Source organism: Miniopterus schreibersii (assembly GCF_964146895.1).
Source record: "Miniopterus schreibersii genome assembly, chromosome: X".
Taxonomy (NCBI): Eukaryota; Metazoa; Chordata; class Mammalia; order Chiroptera; family Miniopteridae; genus Miniopterus; species Miniopterus schreibersii.
In genome coordinates this window covers 76,187,966-76,205,124 of record NC_138104.1, presented here as the reverse complement: position 1 = coordinate 76,205,124, position 17,159 = coordinate 76,187,966, and the positions used below count along the sequence as shown (strand labels likewise).

General features: G+C 39.2%; 1 protein-coding gene and 1 pseudogene across 4 annotated transcripts in view; one reads left to right on the top strand and one right to left on the bottom strand.

Moving 5' to 3' along the window:
• Positions 1-5,278, top strand: part of ZNF674 (zinc finger protein 674) — a 32,682-nt gene extending 27,404 nt beyond the window's left edge. For all 3 annotated transcript variants that reach the window (XM_081126264.1, XM_081126265.1, XM_081126266.1), the window contains one exon: positions 1,897-5,278. In XM_081126264.1, coding sequence (XP_080982390.1) covers positions 1,897-3,386 — 1,490 coding nt within the window. In that variant the 3' untranslated portion in view covers positions 3,387-5,278. The remainder of the gene's footprint in view (positions 1-1,896) is intronic.
• A 2,804-nt stretch (positions 5,279-8,082) lies between these two features.
• LOC308551428 (large ribosomal subunit protein uL6 pseudogene) lies at positions 8,083-8,712 on the bottom strand (annotated as a pseudogene). Its single transcript has one exon. The product of its transcript is annotated as a large ribosomal subunit protein uL6 pseudogene (transcript).
• Between the last annotated feature and the right edge of the window lie 8,447 nt (positions 8,713-17,159).

Below are 17,159 nucleotides of genomic sequence, written 5' to 3'. Positions count from 1 at the left end.
ATATTTATTTATTGTGCCATTACTATATTTGTATTTCTTCCTTGTTTGTATTTTCTATATATCCTGCTTTTTCTTTACCTCTTTTTTCCTACTTTTGATGAATTTTCTTTAATTCCCTTTTCACCTTTGGCCATTTTCCTCCTGAATATTTCAAGTACCAAGCATTATTCTTAGCCATGCTGTGGCAAATTCTCTGTCTTTTCTAGTCCAAAAACGTCTTTATTTGTCATCTTTCTTTGAAATAATTTATCTAGGGATAGAATTCTAAAATGACAGGTTCTCTCAGGACTTTGAAAATATTCTTTAATCTTTTGGCTCTTTTTGCCTAAATTGGGGGCCCCCAAGATCATTACCAGATTCAGAGAATCTCAAGAAGGACTCATGGGAATCAGCATATAGTTGTATTTAGTTAAGAGGTATCACAGTGATGTAGTGAGCATATACAACTAGATCATAAGGGGGAAAGACACTAATAGATTCTGGAGGAATTCATGTATAGGATTCCTTATGCTTGCTCTCTCCCATGAAGGGTCACACAGGACACATTTCTCCTAGCAGTGAAAATTCAGCAATCTGTATGATGTTTATGCCCAGTAAGCCCATTAGAGACTCACCACCCTCAGGTTTTGTTGGAGGCTGGTCAGATACACAAACTTGGCTTAGCACATACCAAAATGCCATACTCCCAGAATGAAAGGAAATGTTCAGCATAAATCGCATTGTTTGTACGAGTAGCCTTATCTCTTAAGGAATGGTAGGGATGTTCCTGAACTCCAAATTCCCAGATATCAGCCAAGAGCCAACCTTTAAAGCAGGTCTATCTAAGTATAGCATTCTCAAAGCTTCTCTGTTAACCTATTTATTGGCATATTGTCCCTCTCCATTTTCCTCTGTTCTTCCATTTGGATTTTATATTAAACCTATGTTGGAACTTATCATTTCTCTATTTCTCTTACCATATTTCCATTTTGTTAGCTCTTTATGCTACATTTTGTGTGATTTCTCAAACTCTGTCATCTAATTCATTAAATGTGTGACTAATTCAACCTTTCTAGTTTTTTTTTTAACAACACATATATTTTATTTTTATCTTTGTGTTTCCCAAACTTCCTGTTTTTCACCCATAGTCCAGTTCTTACCTGATATCTTTGTACAGTTGAAATGCATTTATTTTAAAGTCCATATGGTTCTACACTTCTAGGAATGTGGAAATATCTTCAAATGTATCTGTTGATTCTCTTATGATGCTTCATTTCTTTGTGAGGTTTTAATTGCTTACTGTGAGCTCTTCAGTGAGAATTGGTTTTCCATAGATGTTTTGTGAGCCCTATGCTATAAAAACATAAGAATACTATACCTTTTGAAAAGTTTCCCACTGCTAGGAATCTGCTAATAACAGGACCAATTTTTAGGTTAATTTTTCAACTTGTTGTTTCTATACTACACTGATAATCATTTGGATTGGGTTACAGAACTAGGTTTTTAATTTCTTATATATAATGTCCCTATTTCAAATTTCCTTGACCAGTAGAGAGTCTTTCTAGTGGCTGTTAAACAAGCATGGAAACCCCTTGTGATTCCAGCTGTAAGCACAAATTACATTCCTGAACATTTGTGCCCTGTGGTCTAGATTCCCCTGCAAATTCTCAAGTTTCAGTTTCTTTTCATCCTACCACTTTAAATTCCCACTTCACTTTTCACATGTAATGAATTTATTTTCTTGATTTTGAGCATGACTGTGGTGAGGAGGGGTGGAGAAGCATAGGGAGGGTATATCCACATCAGCTCAAGCCTATTGATACGATTTCTCAGCAGGATGTTTGTGAATTAATTTTATCTCAGAACAGTATAGTAGAAGCATTTACAAGTTTGATTATTCATTGCATTTTTTTCTAGAATTCTTGCAAGTTGATGACCAGAAAGACAACCACAAGGAAAGCCAAGATAAATCTCTGTGGCAAGCTACATTTATACACCAGGAAACACTGAAAGATGAAAGTGACCAAGAAATAAGAACATGCAGAAAAATTATTTATCCTAGCACAGACCTTGTTTCTATAAGACAAAGACTCCTTAAACATTATTCATGGGAAAGATGTTCAAAACATAATTTAAACTTTCTTAGTCAAAATAGAAGCTATGTAAGAAAGAAAAATGATGAATGTCAGGGATATTGGAAAGTATGCTTCCAGCCTGATCTTGATGAAGCTCAACCTGGAGAGAAGTTCTTTGAACCTAATCAACATGGAAAAGCCCTCAACCATAAGCAAACTCTTAAAAGTCAGAGAATTCAAACTGGGGAGAAACCCTATGAATGTTCTGACTGTGGAAAAGCATTTATCCAGAAAGCAAACCTTGTTGTACATCAGAGAACTCACACTGGAGAGAAACCTTATGAATGCTGTGAATGTGCAAAAGCCTTCAGCCAGAAGTCAACCCTCATCGCACACCAGAGAACTCATACAGGGGAGAAGCCCTATGAATGCAATGAATGTGGAAAAACCTTTATCCAGAAGTCAACCCTGATTAAACATCAGCGAACTCATACAGGAGAGAAACCATTTGCATGTGGTGAATGTACAAAAGCTTTTAAGAGTTCCTATCACCTTATTAGACATGAAAAAACACACATTAGACAAGCATTTTATGAAGGTATCAAATGCGGTAAATCCAGCCTTATGCAACAAAGGACTCATATAGGTGAGAAACTTGAGTGCAGTAAACATGGGAAAGCCTTTCATGAGAAGCCCACCCCCATTAAACATCAGAGAATGCATACAAAAGAGAAACCTTATGAGTGCAGCCAATGTGGAAAAAGCTTCAGGGGAAAGTCACACCTCTCTGTTCATCAGAGAATTCACACAGGAGAAAAACCCTATGAATGTAGCATATGTGGGAAGACTTTCAGTGGAAAATCACACCTCTCTGTCCATCATAGAACTCATACGGGAGAGAAACCTTATGAATGCAGAAGATGTGGGAAAGCCTTTGGTGAGAAATCAACCCTTATTGTACATCAGAGAACTCATACAGGAGAAAAACCTTATAAATGCACTGAATGTGGGAAAGCCTTCAGTGAGAAGTCACCACTGATTAAACATCAGAGAATTCATACAGGAGAGAGGCCCTATGAATGTAGTGACTGTAAGAAAGCCTTCAGTAGGAAGTCAACTCTCATTAAACATCAGAGAATTCATACAGGGGAAAAACCCTATGAATGTAGTGAATGTGGGAAAGCCTTCAGTGTGAAATCAACTCTCATTGTACATCATAGAACTCATACAGGAGAGAAACCCTATGAATGCAAAGAATGTGGTAAAGCCTTCAGTGGGAAGTCAACTCTCATTAAACATCAGAGAAGTCATTCAGGAGATAAAACTTCATAATATACTTCAGAGTGGGGTATCGTCACTAGTAGTTATACCTCATTATATAACAATTCATCTGGGAAATTAACACTTAAAGGTCAGAAATTCTACATATATTACTTAATTTCATTTAACTTAATAAAAAGTACAAAAGTGTAATTGCAGAAACATATAATAAATGTGATCAATTTTTCACCCAGAATTCTTATGCATGCGTGGCAAATTGCATATCAAAGAATTCAAAAGTGGCAAAACTGTGAGTGTTTTGGTGTGGGAAAGCCTTTAGAGAGAATTTGAATGGCATTGCTTATCAGAGTATTTATGCTGAGGAAAAACTAAAAATTTAATTAGTTTATAAAACTGTTAGAAATTATGAGAGAAATATGTTCATATTCTATACCAAATATTTTGTGGAAATGGTACAGAGGTTGCAAACAAGCACTCATTAATAACACTAAGATATATTCATTGTGGAATAGAGTATGACATTTCTGAAAGAACAGTATAATAGCCCTAGCCAGTTTGGCTCAGTAGTTATAGTGTTGGCCCGTGGACTGAAGGGTCTCGAGTTTGATTCTGGTCAAAGGTACATATGTTGGTTGCAACTCAGTCCCTGGCCCCAGTTGGTGTGTGCATGGGAGACAACCAATCGATGTGTCTCTCACATCAATCTCTCTCTATCCCCACTTCCTCCCTTCCAATCTCTCTGAGAAGCAATGGGGAAAAAATATCCTCTGGTGAGGATTTTAAAAAAATAGTATAATAAAGGATAAAATATTAATCTTAGCTAAGGCAAACTCCCAGTTTATTTCTTAGAGTGAGAAAAGATGAGTCAGCATGAGCCAAGAAAGGAGTTCAAAAAGGAGATCTTCCACATATTTATCAACATCTTCAGTGCAGAATTGCAAACCCGTTACAGAAAATACATATAGTAAGCTTCAACACAACTTGCTTAGGAACAGTGCTTACAACATATTTTGTCTTTTAAGAAAGGATAATCATTTTGTGGTTACATTTTTTTTTAATATATCTTTATTGATTTCAGAGAAAGGAAAGGAGAGGGAGAGAGAGAGATAGAAACATCAATGATGAGAGAATCATTGATTGAGCCCGCAACCCGGGCATGTGCCCTGACCGGGAATAGAACCCCGATCGCTGGATCCTAGGTTGACGCTCGACCGCTGAGCCACGCCCGGCCGGGCTGTGGTTACATTTTATGCTTCATTTTATATGGCAATAAAAGATTTTTAATTTTCAGTGTATCTCCCATCACAGCAATATTATTTAAAATAACAAAAAAATAAAATAAAAAATTTAATACCCAATAATAAGCAATTGATTAAAACTATATAAAAAGATGGGATAATATGCACCAATTACAAATTATTGTTTTTTGGGGGAAAAGTTCATGGTAATCTGTTAAGTAAAAAAAACATTATAAAGCAATATACTACATGATCTGCGTTGTGAAGAAATACATAGAGGATAGATATTCACCATTTATATCAGTGATTCTGGGTGGTAGAAATATAGCAGTTTTATGATGAGTAAAATTATATGCACATATATAAGTAAACATATATTTGTATTATATTTACATCATTTGTAGGGCTGTGTGTAGGGGGGTGTAGGTAGACACAGAAAACAAAAAACTAGGAAGGAAATACACCAAATTATTAAGCAAATTATCACTTGGATGTTAGGATTGTTAATGATTTTTAAATGTAGTCTCCAGAAACTAATAAAATAAATTGTTTAATCTTGTGTATACTTAATTCTGTTTTCCATTTATTTTCCCGTTCAGTTTTGTCTTTCATATATGACATCATTCTCTTAAAAATGACCTTATTTTCATATATATATATATTGCCTATTCATTTTCCATGTGATTGTCTGAGTGTAAGGTTTTGAGTATGTACTTTGCATCTTGAGAATAGGTTTCCTGTGATTTTAGTATCTGGAATGTTATTTTCTTGATAAAAATAAAAGTATCTCCATAGTTCTTCAGTTTGTAACCACCAAATCCTGTGATATAAATTATCAGCTAACAAATTTTACAAGTGAGGAGGGATGTAGTGAACTGTCAAAAGTACCACAACATAAGGAGATAAAACTGACTTCTGACACCAAATAAAAAGCTCATTCACTGTGATATTTTTAAATGCTCATATTCCCCTCTTCTCCTTGTCTTGTTGTCAGCAGTTGTGTCAGGCACAACCAAGGTGACCCCAATGATTTCTGCCTTATATAATCCTCTTCCTTTGAGTGTGGGCAGAACTGAGGTTCCTAGCCAATAGATTATGGCAAAGGTAATGGAATTCCAATGACTTTGTTACATTCTGTGACTCTAACATAGCAGACTGGAGAGAAATTTTTCTTGCTGTCCTGATGAAAACCATGTTGAGAAAACCCATGTGGCAAAGAACTGAAGTTGGCTTTTAGGACCCAAGGGAACCGTGAGCTAAGACAGTGGGACTTGAGTGGCAATACTGTGGAAACGAGAAGTGAAGAGAAATAAGCCCAATAGATTGAGCTACCTTTTTCCACAATGAGCTCGCTGATTGGTAAATGGCATGAGACAGATTCAGAGATGCACAGCAGCCTAGTGCCTGAAGTATTAAGAGCTTTCAGCAGAATTATGTGCCAAGTAGATCAAACTTAAGCTCAGATCCCACCAGTGATGATAGGCCCTTGTAAATACTGCAAACTTTCAATTGGATCCTCTGAAGAACTTTACCTAAGAATGGGTGGAAGTAAATCTTTAAAAGATTGATACCCTACTTTGAATTAGCTCATGAGCTAACTGAGTTAAAGTAATTTGCTCCTACTATAGTTGCCTGTCAGAAACTACAAGTCATCTATAGCCTCTTCAACTTTTCATGCACAGTGGTATTCAATCAAAAATTACCAGGCACACCCAGAATAAAACTAAGTAAAAAGTGGACGGTAGAAGCAGACCCACTGGTAATTCAGACATAGAAGTTAAAAGTCATGGTCTTTAAAATAACCAAACAATATGAACAAGAAAATTTATAAAATAAGGAAGTTTATAAGAAAGCAAATTATTTCCAATAATTATTTAGTTTTTCACTTAGAATTTTATTTTCCTGGAGTTTCAAATTGCCCCTTTTTTTTCTAGTTTATTTTTCCAAGGTCACAAATATACCATCTAATCTATGGAATTCTCCTCTCTGGTATTAAAATTCAGGATAGTTATTAACTTTTAGGGGGAGGACTCAGGGCAAAGGGAGGACCCTCAATTAGGGTCAATAGCAATCTAGAAACTTTCTCCAAAAAATTATTATCTGCAGAAGGTGGTATTGCTACGCTCCTCATGGAATATACTGTGACCCACAGACAGGGACCTTTCAAAAGCTCCATACTCATTTCTGTCTGTCATAGACACTTCAAGCACCATATGATATGCTAGGTCATATGGCCCAATACACAGTGTGTATGGTAAACCAGACTTATTTCAAAGTGTATTTTTTCCTGGGGCACACTGACAATTGGCAGTTTTGTGAGCTATTCAGTAAATGTACTGTAATGGCATGTCAAAATGAGGTTTATGGTGCCTAACAGAGTGACTCACCAAACGTGATTTTTCAAAAGTAGTATAATTCTCTGTCTCAGATTCCATGGCTTTATTCTCAAATCCCAGAGACCTGATTCTCACACTGTATCTTTTCCCACCACTGACACCTTGGACGCCATAGATCAGCCAGATCACATGGTTCAAGCAACAAGCCTTCTCACAGAATAGCCTGGTATTGTTGCAGAGCCTTTCCTGCCCCCATTCAAAGCTTGTAGGCTCCTGTGTTACCCTGTATATGAGACAGATAAATATTTCTAGGTGTGGAATATGTTACCTCTAGATCCCAAAGAGGCCCATGATGTGCTGTATTTCTCTCATGTGAAGTTAAACTTTGTGTGGTTGAGCTTGTGGTAGTTTAAACTCACTCTCCAGGATCCAGCTGGTTTCTGCAGTGGCCAGAAGGAGGAATTAAACAGAAATATAATGAGGACCACCACCTCTTATACCTTGCATCCTTTAAGTCCTTAATGGTGGCACTAACTCCATCATCACCTAGGGTGCAATATTGTTTTCAATTTAACATCTTGGTTGATGGAGGAGACAGGAGGCAGAGGTTTCAATTTGGTGTTCCCCACTATGAAAGCTCTAACCACACAGGCCAATGTGTAGATTAGTACAACTGCTAAGTATGTGAATTCCAGTTATACACTTGGAGATTGAGGAAATGACCACTGGGTAAGTCTATAGATGCATTGGGCCACTGTGACTCAGATTTAAGCCAGAACTGCACTTATAACTTGGACCCAGTAAGCTCCCTTCCAACAGGATGGCCATGGTGATGCTTTGAGTGTCTGGGACTTCATTTCAACTCAGAAATTTGTGTACAATAGTCCTAAGATATCTGGGTGGTCTCCTTTCCCCAGTGGATAGTAACTCAAATAAATGTCCATAGGTTCCTTTGGGGAGGGACCTATGTTTGCTACAACGTTGTAGGGTCATTCCTCTGAGAGACATGGGCATCTCCAGACAATTGGATCCAGATCTGAAATTTGACTCAAGTCAGGAAACTGAGCAAGGGACCCTCACTTTTCCCCCAAAGATCAATACATGGCTTTTATTGCATCTTTAAAATATTGCAAATAAGCCTGAGGAATCATTTGGCTTCTTGCTGTTTCTATAGCTGGACAACTTAGATCTTATTCATCTGCCTGCTGAACTGTTCCTTTTTCAGAAACGTAGATACCATCCAAAAATGTTCTGATATACTTGTTTTTAACTGGTTTGACTTGCTGAATCAAAGAAGCTGAATTTGATACAAGTTCAATGTGATTTCCTTCAAGAATCAACTCATCTTTCTGGGCTGGAGATACTGAACAAGCAATGCCCGACCTCCCAAACCCTGAGGATGTATTTTTCATCCAAGAAATTTCTGGTTTCAACAAGAGAACCATTCTCCTGAAAACAACATTGATGGGGAAGTGAGCGTACACAGACCTCATCTTGTAAAGTAAGCCCAGTATAACATCCTTGAACATGTTTTGTACATGACTGCAGATAGTGTGAACCATGGCCAGTTCCTTTCTATTTCACTACCATTTGTCAACAACCCCAAGCCTCTTCTTTTTCTTTCCAAAAAGAAAACTATGTAGAACTTCTATGAGTTCTACATAGATGTGATTGAAGTCTCTCTGCAGGGTGCCTCTGGGGCCCTTCACAATAACTGTGCGATCCTTCAAAGTGATGTCCACATTTTCTGGGATATCCACAGTCTGATTGCTTAGAACGGTCTTCATCCTCACAGAAGACATGGCAAAGAGCAGGACCCTCACTTTTTAATGAAACAATTTCCCTCAGGCTCCTGCTTTTTGATTCTTTTCTTTTCTGATTGTAATAGCAAAACAGCACCCCTATCAGCTGCCCATGAATCTTACTCCTAGGGACGCCAGGCTCAACAGCAGACTCAATATAGCCAAAGAAAGAATTAATGAGCTTCAGGGAAAATGTTTAGACTTTTACCACTTAATACAATATTGGCTGTAGCCTTTTGTAGATATCTTTTAACAAATTGAGGAAGTTCCTTTCTATTCCTAGCTTATGAAAAGGTTTTTGGTGTTTTTTTAATCAGGATTTTATATTAATCTGGTCATATGTTTTTCCTATACTCTGAATTCTGAATGTTAACTCAACCTTGCATTCATTTTCAAATGTTATTGGATTCCGTTTGTTAATATTTTGCTAAGAGTTTTTACATCAATATTCATGAGGGTTATTAGTCTGTACTTTCTTTCCCTGTAATTTCTTTGTCTGTAATTTCTTAGTCTAATGTCGGGGTAATTCTGGTTTGAACAATTCATTGGGAATTATTTCCTCATTTTCTGAAAGAGTTTTTATAAGATTTATATTATATTAGTATAAAGGTTGGAGGACAGTCTCCATGAGATGACCCTCACTTCTGATACCAATTGCAAATTCAGGAGTCCCCAACCAAGGTCATTGAACACCTACGTTCAATAATTAGAAAGATTCACATTATACTTACGATTATGGTTTATTATAGCTAAAGGATTCAGATAAAAGTCAGCCAAGAAAAGAGATACATAGGACAGAATCCTGGAAAGAACCAAACATGGAGCTTCCAGGTTTCTCTCCCTGTGTAGTCATGGACAGCATTACTTTCCTGGCACTGATGTGTGTCAATATGCACAGAATATTTCCAGCTAGGGAAACTCACCTGAGCCTTGGTTTCCAAAGTTATACTGGGATTCCATGACATAAGTGTGGGTGACTGTCCACATGGCAGATCACAGTCTTCAGGCCTTCAGGAGTTCAAGCTGATACTGCATGACCCAAAGCCACCACCCAAAATCATTGTGTTACTATCCTTCTGACCCAAGGTTCCAAGACAAATAAAGACACTCTTGGGGAGGGGAAGATGATGGCACTCTGACAAGAAGCAGATTGCCTTTGCTTCCAGCCATGGACTGGATTTACAGATAAAATACTGAGTAGCCAGCTTGGAAAAACAAAGGAAATATACCTGGTTGGACCTATTTCAAGTAAGGAGCACTGAAGAAACATCATAGAGTCTGGTAAGGAGGGGCATAGAAAGGGGGAGTCCCGCCTGAAGCCAGTGCTGGGCTGTGAGGCCTGAGAGTTAGAGGTTGCAAAGCTCCCTCCCCTTGGGAATGTGGACCAGCATCCAAAAGCTGTGATCTTAAACCCAGAGTGGAGGAGAAGGGAAGGAGAGCCCATGCATGCTGGGCTGAAGGAGCCAGGGGAACAGTGTGCCTATGAGGAGGGGACTGTGCCTTCCCAGTGAAACAACGTGCTGAGTGGTGGCACCCAGGGCAGGAGTTTTTATGCCAGGTGCTCACCCCGAGAATGGCTGTCCCGCAGGGTGTAGTTTCCAAAGATAAGGGGGCCAGAGGGCCATTGTATGGGGAACTAAAATTGAAGGATATGGTAGAGACTGAGGAGTTGACTTTGAAGCAGAGACTAACTACCCCACAGTAAGTGTCTGACAGCAAAGACTCTAAGTAAGGGAAGCAATATCCTGAGCTACACTAGCCGGCATGCACCCTAAAGACTACCTTCAGAAGACTCAGGAGGAAGACCAGGCAACCAAAAGGGGGAGGCAAAATAGCTGACAAGAAGAGGTGGTCCACAGAGAGCCTCAAACCAGCCAACTACCTACGAACACCAGAGCCAAACCTAGACAGCTCCTGACATTGGTTGACAAGTATCTCCCAGGAGACCCGAAATCAGCATACAAAACAGTGAGCTTCAGACAACATAAGCTGCTCAGACGAAACTCACTTGATTGACTTTTTTTTTTTTTTAGAAAAAAGAGGGGAAAAAAGAAAAATTCTTTTTAAGTTTTTATATTGTTTTTAACTTTTTAATTCTTTTAAAATTTGTTTTGTCTTGTTTTGCTTGTGTGTTTTTTCCTTTGTTGTGTTTTGTTTTCTTTTTGTTTTATTATCAAGAGCTTCTTGACATTCTCTGCTTTATTGCTGAGATATTATCATTATAACCAATAAGTTTATTGCTTTCCTCTATTGTTTTCCCCATATCTCTTAATGGCCTCCTTCCCTGACCTTGCTTTACCTCTCTCTCTTCTTGTTCCATTGGCATAACTTTCTTTTTTCTTTTCTTTTTCTCCCCTTTTATTCTCTGTCCTCCTGTCTTTTTGTTTGTTTGTTTGTATTTCTCTTTATTTTATTTTATTTTATTTTTATTTTTCAAACATTTTCCTATTCTTACTCTCTACACTTATTATTTTCCTTGCCCTTCTTTCCTTTCAGAATCTTTTCTCTACCCCTCTTGTCTCCCAGTAGCTTCTCTATTTTTTTACTTTCTATCTTATTTTATATTATTGTTATTATTTTTACTATTAGCTATAATATTCTCTCTCTCTCTCTCTTTCTTTGCTTTAGCATTTATGTTCTTGCTTTACTCTTCTAATTCTAGTTTCTCTTGGGATGTTTTCACTGTTATTGTCAGGGTATTTTGTAAGTTCCTGTTTGTTTCCTGGCAGTTTGGTTGTGTTTTCTTTGCCCTGTCAGCACCTGTACAACAGCTCATATGACATGGTAGGGGCTGAGCCTCACAGTTAGCCAATCTGAGAGGAGAGTCTTCCCAAGAATGGGTTAACAACAATCTAGACATAATCACAACAGGAGAGCCCAAAGAACCCATAAAAGGGACACCCACAAAAGGGACACACCTACAACAGATAGCTCAGAAGTGTAAGGAAAACACACCTCTGGGTCCCACTGGACATACACTACAAAACCCCATCCCACAAGACTGGGAGACAGCAAATATATCTAATATACAGATACAAACACTAAGAATCACTAAAATGGGGAGACAAAGAAACAACCCCCAAACTAAAGAAAAGGAAAAATCATGAGAAAAATGCCTTGTGAGATGGAGTTAAGCAAATTATCAGAAATAGAGTTGAGAGTAATGGTTATAAAGAAGCTCAAGGAAATTAATGAGAACCACAAGACACTTAATGGAAAGGTCCAAGAACTTAATGAAGGCAGGAAAAAAGAACTAGGTATGATAAATAAGAACCAGGCAGAAATGAAGAATACTATATGAAATATCAAGAATATGCTGGAAGGAAATAAAAGCAGGCTCAATGAAGCAGAGGATAGAATAAGTGAATTATAAGATAAGGTAGAAAAAAAACACTCAATCAGAGCAGCAAAAAGAAAAAACACTTAAAAAGCATGAGGACAGCCTAAGGGAACTTTGGGACAACTTGAAGCGAAATAACATTTGCATCACAGGGGTGCCAGAGGGGGAGAAAAGTAAGCAATGGATAGAGAACTTGGTGGACTAAATAATGACAGAAAACCTCTCTAAGCTGGTGAAGGAGAAAGCCATCAAGTTCAGGAAGCACAGACAGTTCCAAACAAGAGGGAGCCAAAGAGACCCACTCCAAGACACATCATAATTAAAATGGCAAATGTTCAGGACAAAGAGAGAATATTAATGGCTGCAAGAGAGAGACAGTCAGTGACCTACAAAGGAGCTCCCATAAGGCTGACAACTGATTTCTCAAAAGAAATACTTCAGCCCAAAAGGGAATGGCATGAAATCCTCAAAGTAAAGAAAAGCAAGAACCTGTAACCAAGACTGCTTTATGCAGCAAGGCTAAAAGAGTTCAGTATCCCCAAGCCAGCATTGCAAGAAATGCTAAAAGGAATGCTTTAAGAAGAAGAAGAAATATTGAGAGAAAGGTACATCAGCATAAAGGGGGAAGATGACATTAAATATATATCAATAACAACCTTAAAAGTAAACAGGATAAATGATCCAATTAAAAGGCATAGGATAGCTTGGGGGGGGGGATGGTGGCACTGTGAGAAGCAGCAGAGCGCCCCCACTCCCAGACACAGAATCGATTTATTCCTAAAATACTACGTAGCCAGCTTGGAAAAACCAGAGAAACAAACCTGAGTGGACGGAGTGCGAGTAGGGAGCACTGAAGAAACATCATAGATTCCGGTAAGAGAGGGGGGCGTAGAAAGGAGGAGTCCCCCCTGAAGCCTGTGCTGGGCTCCGAGCTCCGAGGCTTGGAGGCTGCAAAGCTTCCTCCCCTCGGGAGTGCAGATCGGCCTCCAAAAGCAGGGATCTCACACCCGGAGCAGACGAGACGGGAAGGAGCACCCTGCTCACAGAGCAGAGGGACCCAAGGGAGTGGTGAGTCCTCGAGGAGGGGATGGCTTCTTCCTAGGAAACAAAGCCTCTAATGGTGGACAGCGTCTTCCTAGTGAAACAAAGGTTCTAGGGGCAGCTGCAACCGGCGTCTAATGCTCAGGGTGCTGACCACAGGAAGGGCTGTCCCAAAGTGTGTGGCACCCGAGTGGTAAGGCACTAGAGGACTGCGCTGAGCAGCTGCACACAGGGACTCTCTGCCTCCCAGTAAGACATTGTGTTGAGCCCCAGAAAGCACTGAATTTGCTTGGCACGGGAGAGGGGAGGAGCCCTCCTGCCCTGAGCTCCTGGTGCGGAGAGGCTAGGATTGGTGACCAGCCCTGAGGGGTGCCATGCTGGTGTGTAAAGCTGCCCCAGCTTTGCTGAGACCAGCAGAGCAGGGAGCTGCGTGGAGCTGACTTTGAGTCTCCTCCCGCTGGGTGCCTTGGCAAGCGGGTGGAGGGCCTTGCAGGGTGGACTCTGTGCCTGTGTGTTGCTTTGTGCATTTGTGAGTCTGATCATGGAAGTGGCTCCCATCTTCCTGGAGTGTACTGCATGGACAAGGCAGCAGAGACTGGGATTGAGGTCTGCTCAGGGGACTGTTTGAGAAGCGGGCTTGGTGCCACCAGCCAACCAGAGCTGGGAAGGAAGGGTTGGAGTACGCCTGCCTCTCCTGCAGCCTAGGAGCACTACCCCAATAAGAAAGGGGCTGGTCCAGCTCACTGAGGCCCCAGATACCCCGCAGGGCACAGTCCTGAGGGGGAAGGGAGAACAGCTCACAGGAGAACATTACAAGAATAAGGTTCTCAGGGACTGTTGTTTGGGAACTGGAGGAAACACTGAAAACCCCTGCTGGGGGCTGGGCAGGCAAAGGGCTCACCAGAATGACTTTTTAATCGAACCCACTGAGCCCAGGCTGCTGAAACAACACATACAGAAAAGGACACAGGCTGAAATCAATCTGAAACTGCAGCAGAACAGAACATGGGGAATTAGAATCAGAGGACAGGGTAGGGACTGGGGAGCTGGCTGTAGAGCAGAGATTAACTCCCTCACACTGAGTGCCTGACAGCAAAACCTCTAAGTAAGGGGAGTGATACCCTGAGCTACACTAGCCATCCTGCACCCTAAAGACTCTACAGAAGACTCTGGAGCAAAACCAGGCCACTACAAGGATGCAAAATAGCTGACAAGAGGAGGTGGTACACAGACAGCCTCAGATCAACCATCTACCTAAGGACACCAGAGCAAAACCTAGACGGCTCCTCACATTGGGTGATACACAAGTACCTCCCAGGAGAACTGAAATCAACATACAAAACAAAGAGCCTCAGACAACATAAGCTGCACAGAAGAAATTCACCTGATTGACTATCTTTTTTTCTTCTGTTTTATTGTTTTGTTTTGGTTTGGGTTTTTTTGTTTGTTTGTTTGTGTGTTTGTGTATTTGTTTTTTCTCTTTTTTCCTTAGGAAGAAGAGAAAGGGAGAAAAATTTATTTGGTTTTTCTTCTTTTTTAAATTTTATAATAATTTTTAAAATTCTTTTAAAAAAAACATTTTTAACTAGATTTTTTTTCTTTTTTTAATAAAATAATTTTGTCTTGCTTAGTTTGTTTTCAGTTTTGTTTATTTGCTTTGTTTTGTTTTATCCTTGCTTCTACTATCAAGACTTCCTGGATATCCCTGCTTAACGACTGGGACTTTATCATTATAACCAAGTTTACTGCTTTCCTTTATAGTTTCCACCAAATCTCTTACAGGACTCCCTCCCTGCCTGGGCTATATCTCTCCCTCCTCTCGATTCATTGGCATAACTTTTTTTTCTTTTTCTTTTTTCTCTATCTTCTTTTCTTTCGTTCTTTTGTTATCTTCCCATCTGTCTTCCTGTATTTTTGTTCAATTGTTAGTTTATCTTATTCTTTTTATTGTATTTTCATTTTCTCATTTTCAACTATTATCTTGTTCTAGTCTCTCCCTTAATTTTTTGCTGGCTCTTCTTTCAGAATCTTTTCCCCGCTTTGGTTATCTCCCAGTAGCTTCTCTATTTTTTTCACGTTTTAGTTTATTATTATTTTCTAAATTTTTACCACTATTAACAATATACATCTCTCTCTCTAAGCCTTATTTTCTCTTTCTTTCTTTTTTATAAGCTTTTTTTCCATGTGTGTTCTCCCTTCACTCTCCCAGTTCTATTTTCATGTGGGTTGTTTTCATTGTGACAATCAAGATATTTTGTAAGATACCCCTTGTTTCCTGGGAGTTTAGTTGTGTATTGTCCTGGCCTGCCATCACCCGTACAACAGCTTACATGATGAGGTTGGGGCTGAGACACACAGTTAGCAAACCTGAGAGGAGAGTCCTCCCAAGGACTGATCAATGACAATATAAACCAAACCACAACAGGACAACATAAAGAAACCACAAAAGGGACACCCACAAGAGGGACATGCCTAGAGCAAAGAGCTCAGAAGTATAAGGAAAACATCCCTCTGGGCTCCACTGGACCCACAAGACAAAATCCCATCCCACAAGACTAGGAGACAGCAAATATATTTAACATATAGATACAAACACTAAGACCTACCAAAATGGGGAGACAAAGAAACAACCCCCATATCAAAGAAAAGAAAAAATTGCCAGAAGAAATCTTTGAAGAGATGGAGTTAAGCAAGTTATCCAAAACAAAGTTCAGACTATTGATGATTAAGATGTTCAAAGAACTTAAAGAGAAAAACAAGGCAATAGAGGATAACATCGAGGACTTTAGGGAAAACATGAAAAAAGAGATACATAACATAAACAAAATTCAGAGAGAAATAAAGAATGCTGTATCTGATATCAAGATACACTGGAAGGAATTAAAAGCAGGCTCAATGAAGTATAGGATAGAATAAGTGACTTAGAAGGCAAGGTAGAAAAAATCACTTAATCAGAGCAACAAAAAGAAAAAACACTTAAAAAGCATGAGGACAGTCTAAGGGAGCTTTGGGACAACATGAGTGAAACGAAATTCACATTATAGGAATACCACAGGGGGACGAAAGAGAGCAAGTGATAAAGAACTTAGTGGAGGAAATAATGATAGAAAACTTCTCTATGTTGGGGAGGAAGAAAACCACACAAGTTCAGGAAGCACAGAGGGTTCCAAACAAGAGGGACCCAAAGAGACCCACTCCAAGAAACATCATAATTAAAACGGTAAATGTCAAGGACAAAGAGAAAATATTAAGGGCTGCAAGAGAGAGACAACCAGTGACCTACAAGGGAACTCCTATAAGGCTAACAGCTTATTTCTCAACAGAAACTCTTCAGGCCAGAAGGGAGTGGCATGAAGTTCTCAAAGTAATGAAAAGCAAGAACATGCAACCAAGATTGCTGTATCCAGCAAGGCTATCATTTAAAATTGAAGGTGAAATAAAGAGCTTCACAGATAAAAAACGGTTAAAGGAGTTTGGTACTACCAAACCAGCATTGCAAGAAATGCTAAAAGGACTGCTTTAAGAAAAAGAGGGAATAGTGAGAGAAAGGTACATCAGCATAAAGGGGAAAAATGGTATTAAATAAGTTTATATCAATGTTAACCTTAAATGTAAACGGAATAAATGGTCCAATCAAGAGACATGGGGTAGTTGAATGGATGAGAAAACACCACCCAAAAATATGCTGTCTACAAGAGACCCACCTGAAACCAAAGACTCACACAGGGTAAAAGTGAAGGGATGGAGTAAAATATTCCATGCAAATAGAAAGGAAAAGAAAGCTGGAGTAGCAATTCTTATTTCTGACAAAATAGACTTCAAAATAAAGTCCATAACAAGAGACAAAGAAGGTCACTACATAATACTAAAGGGATCAATCCACAGGAGGAAATAACCCTTATAAACATTTATGCACCCAATATAGGAGCTCCTAAATATATAAAAAAATTATTGGGGGACTTTAAGGGGGAGATTGACAGCAACACAATCATAGTGGGGGACTTTAACACCCCACTTTCAGCATTGGACAGACCATCAAGACAAAAAATCAACAGAGAAACACAGAC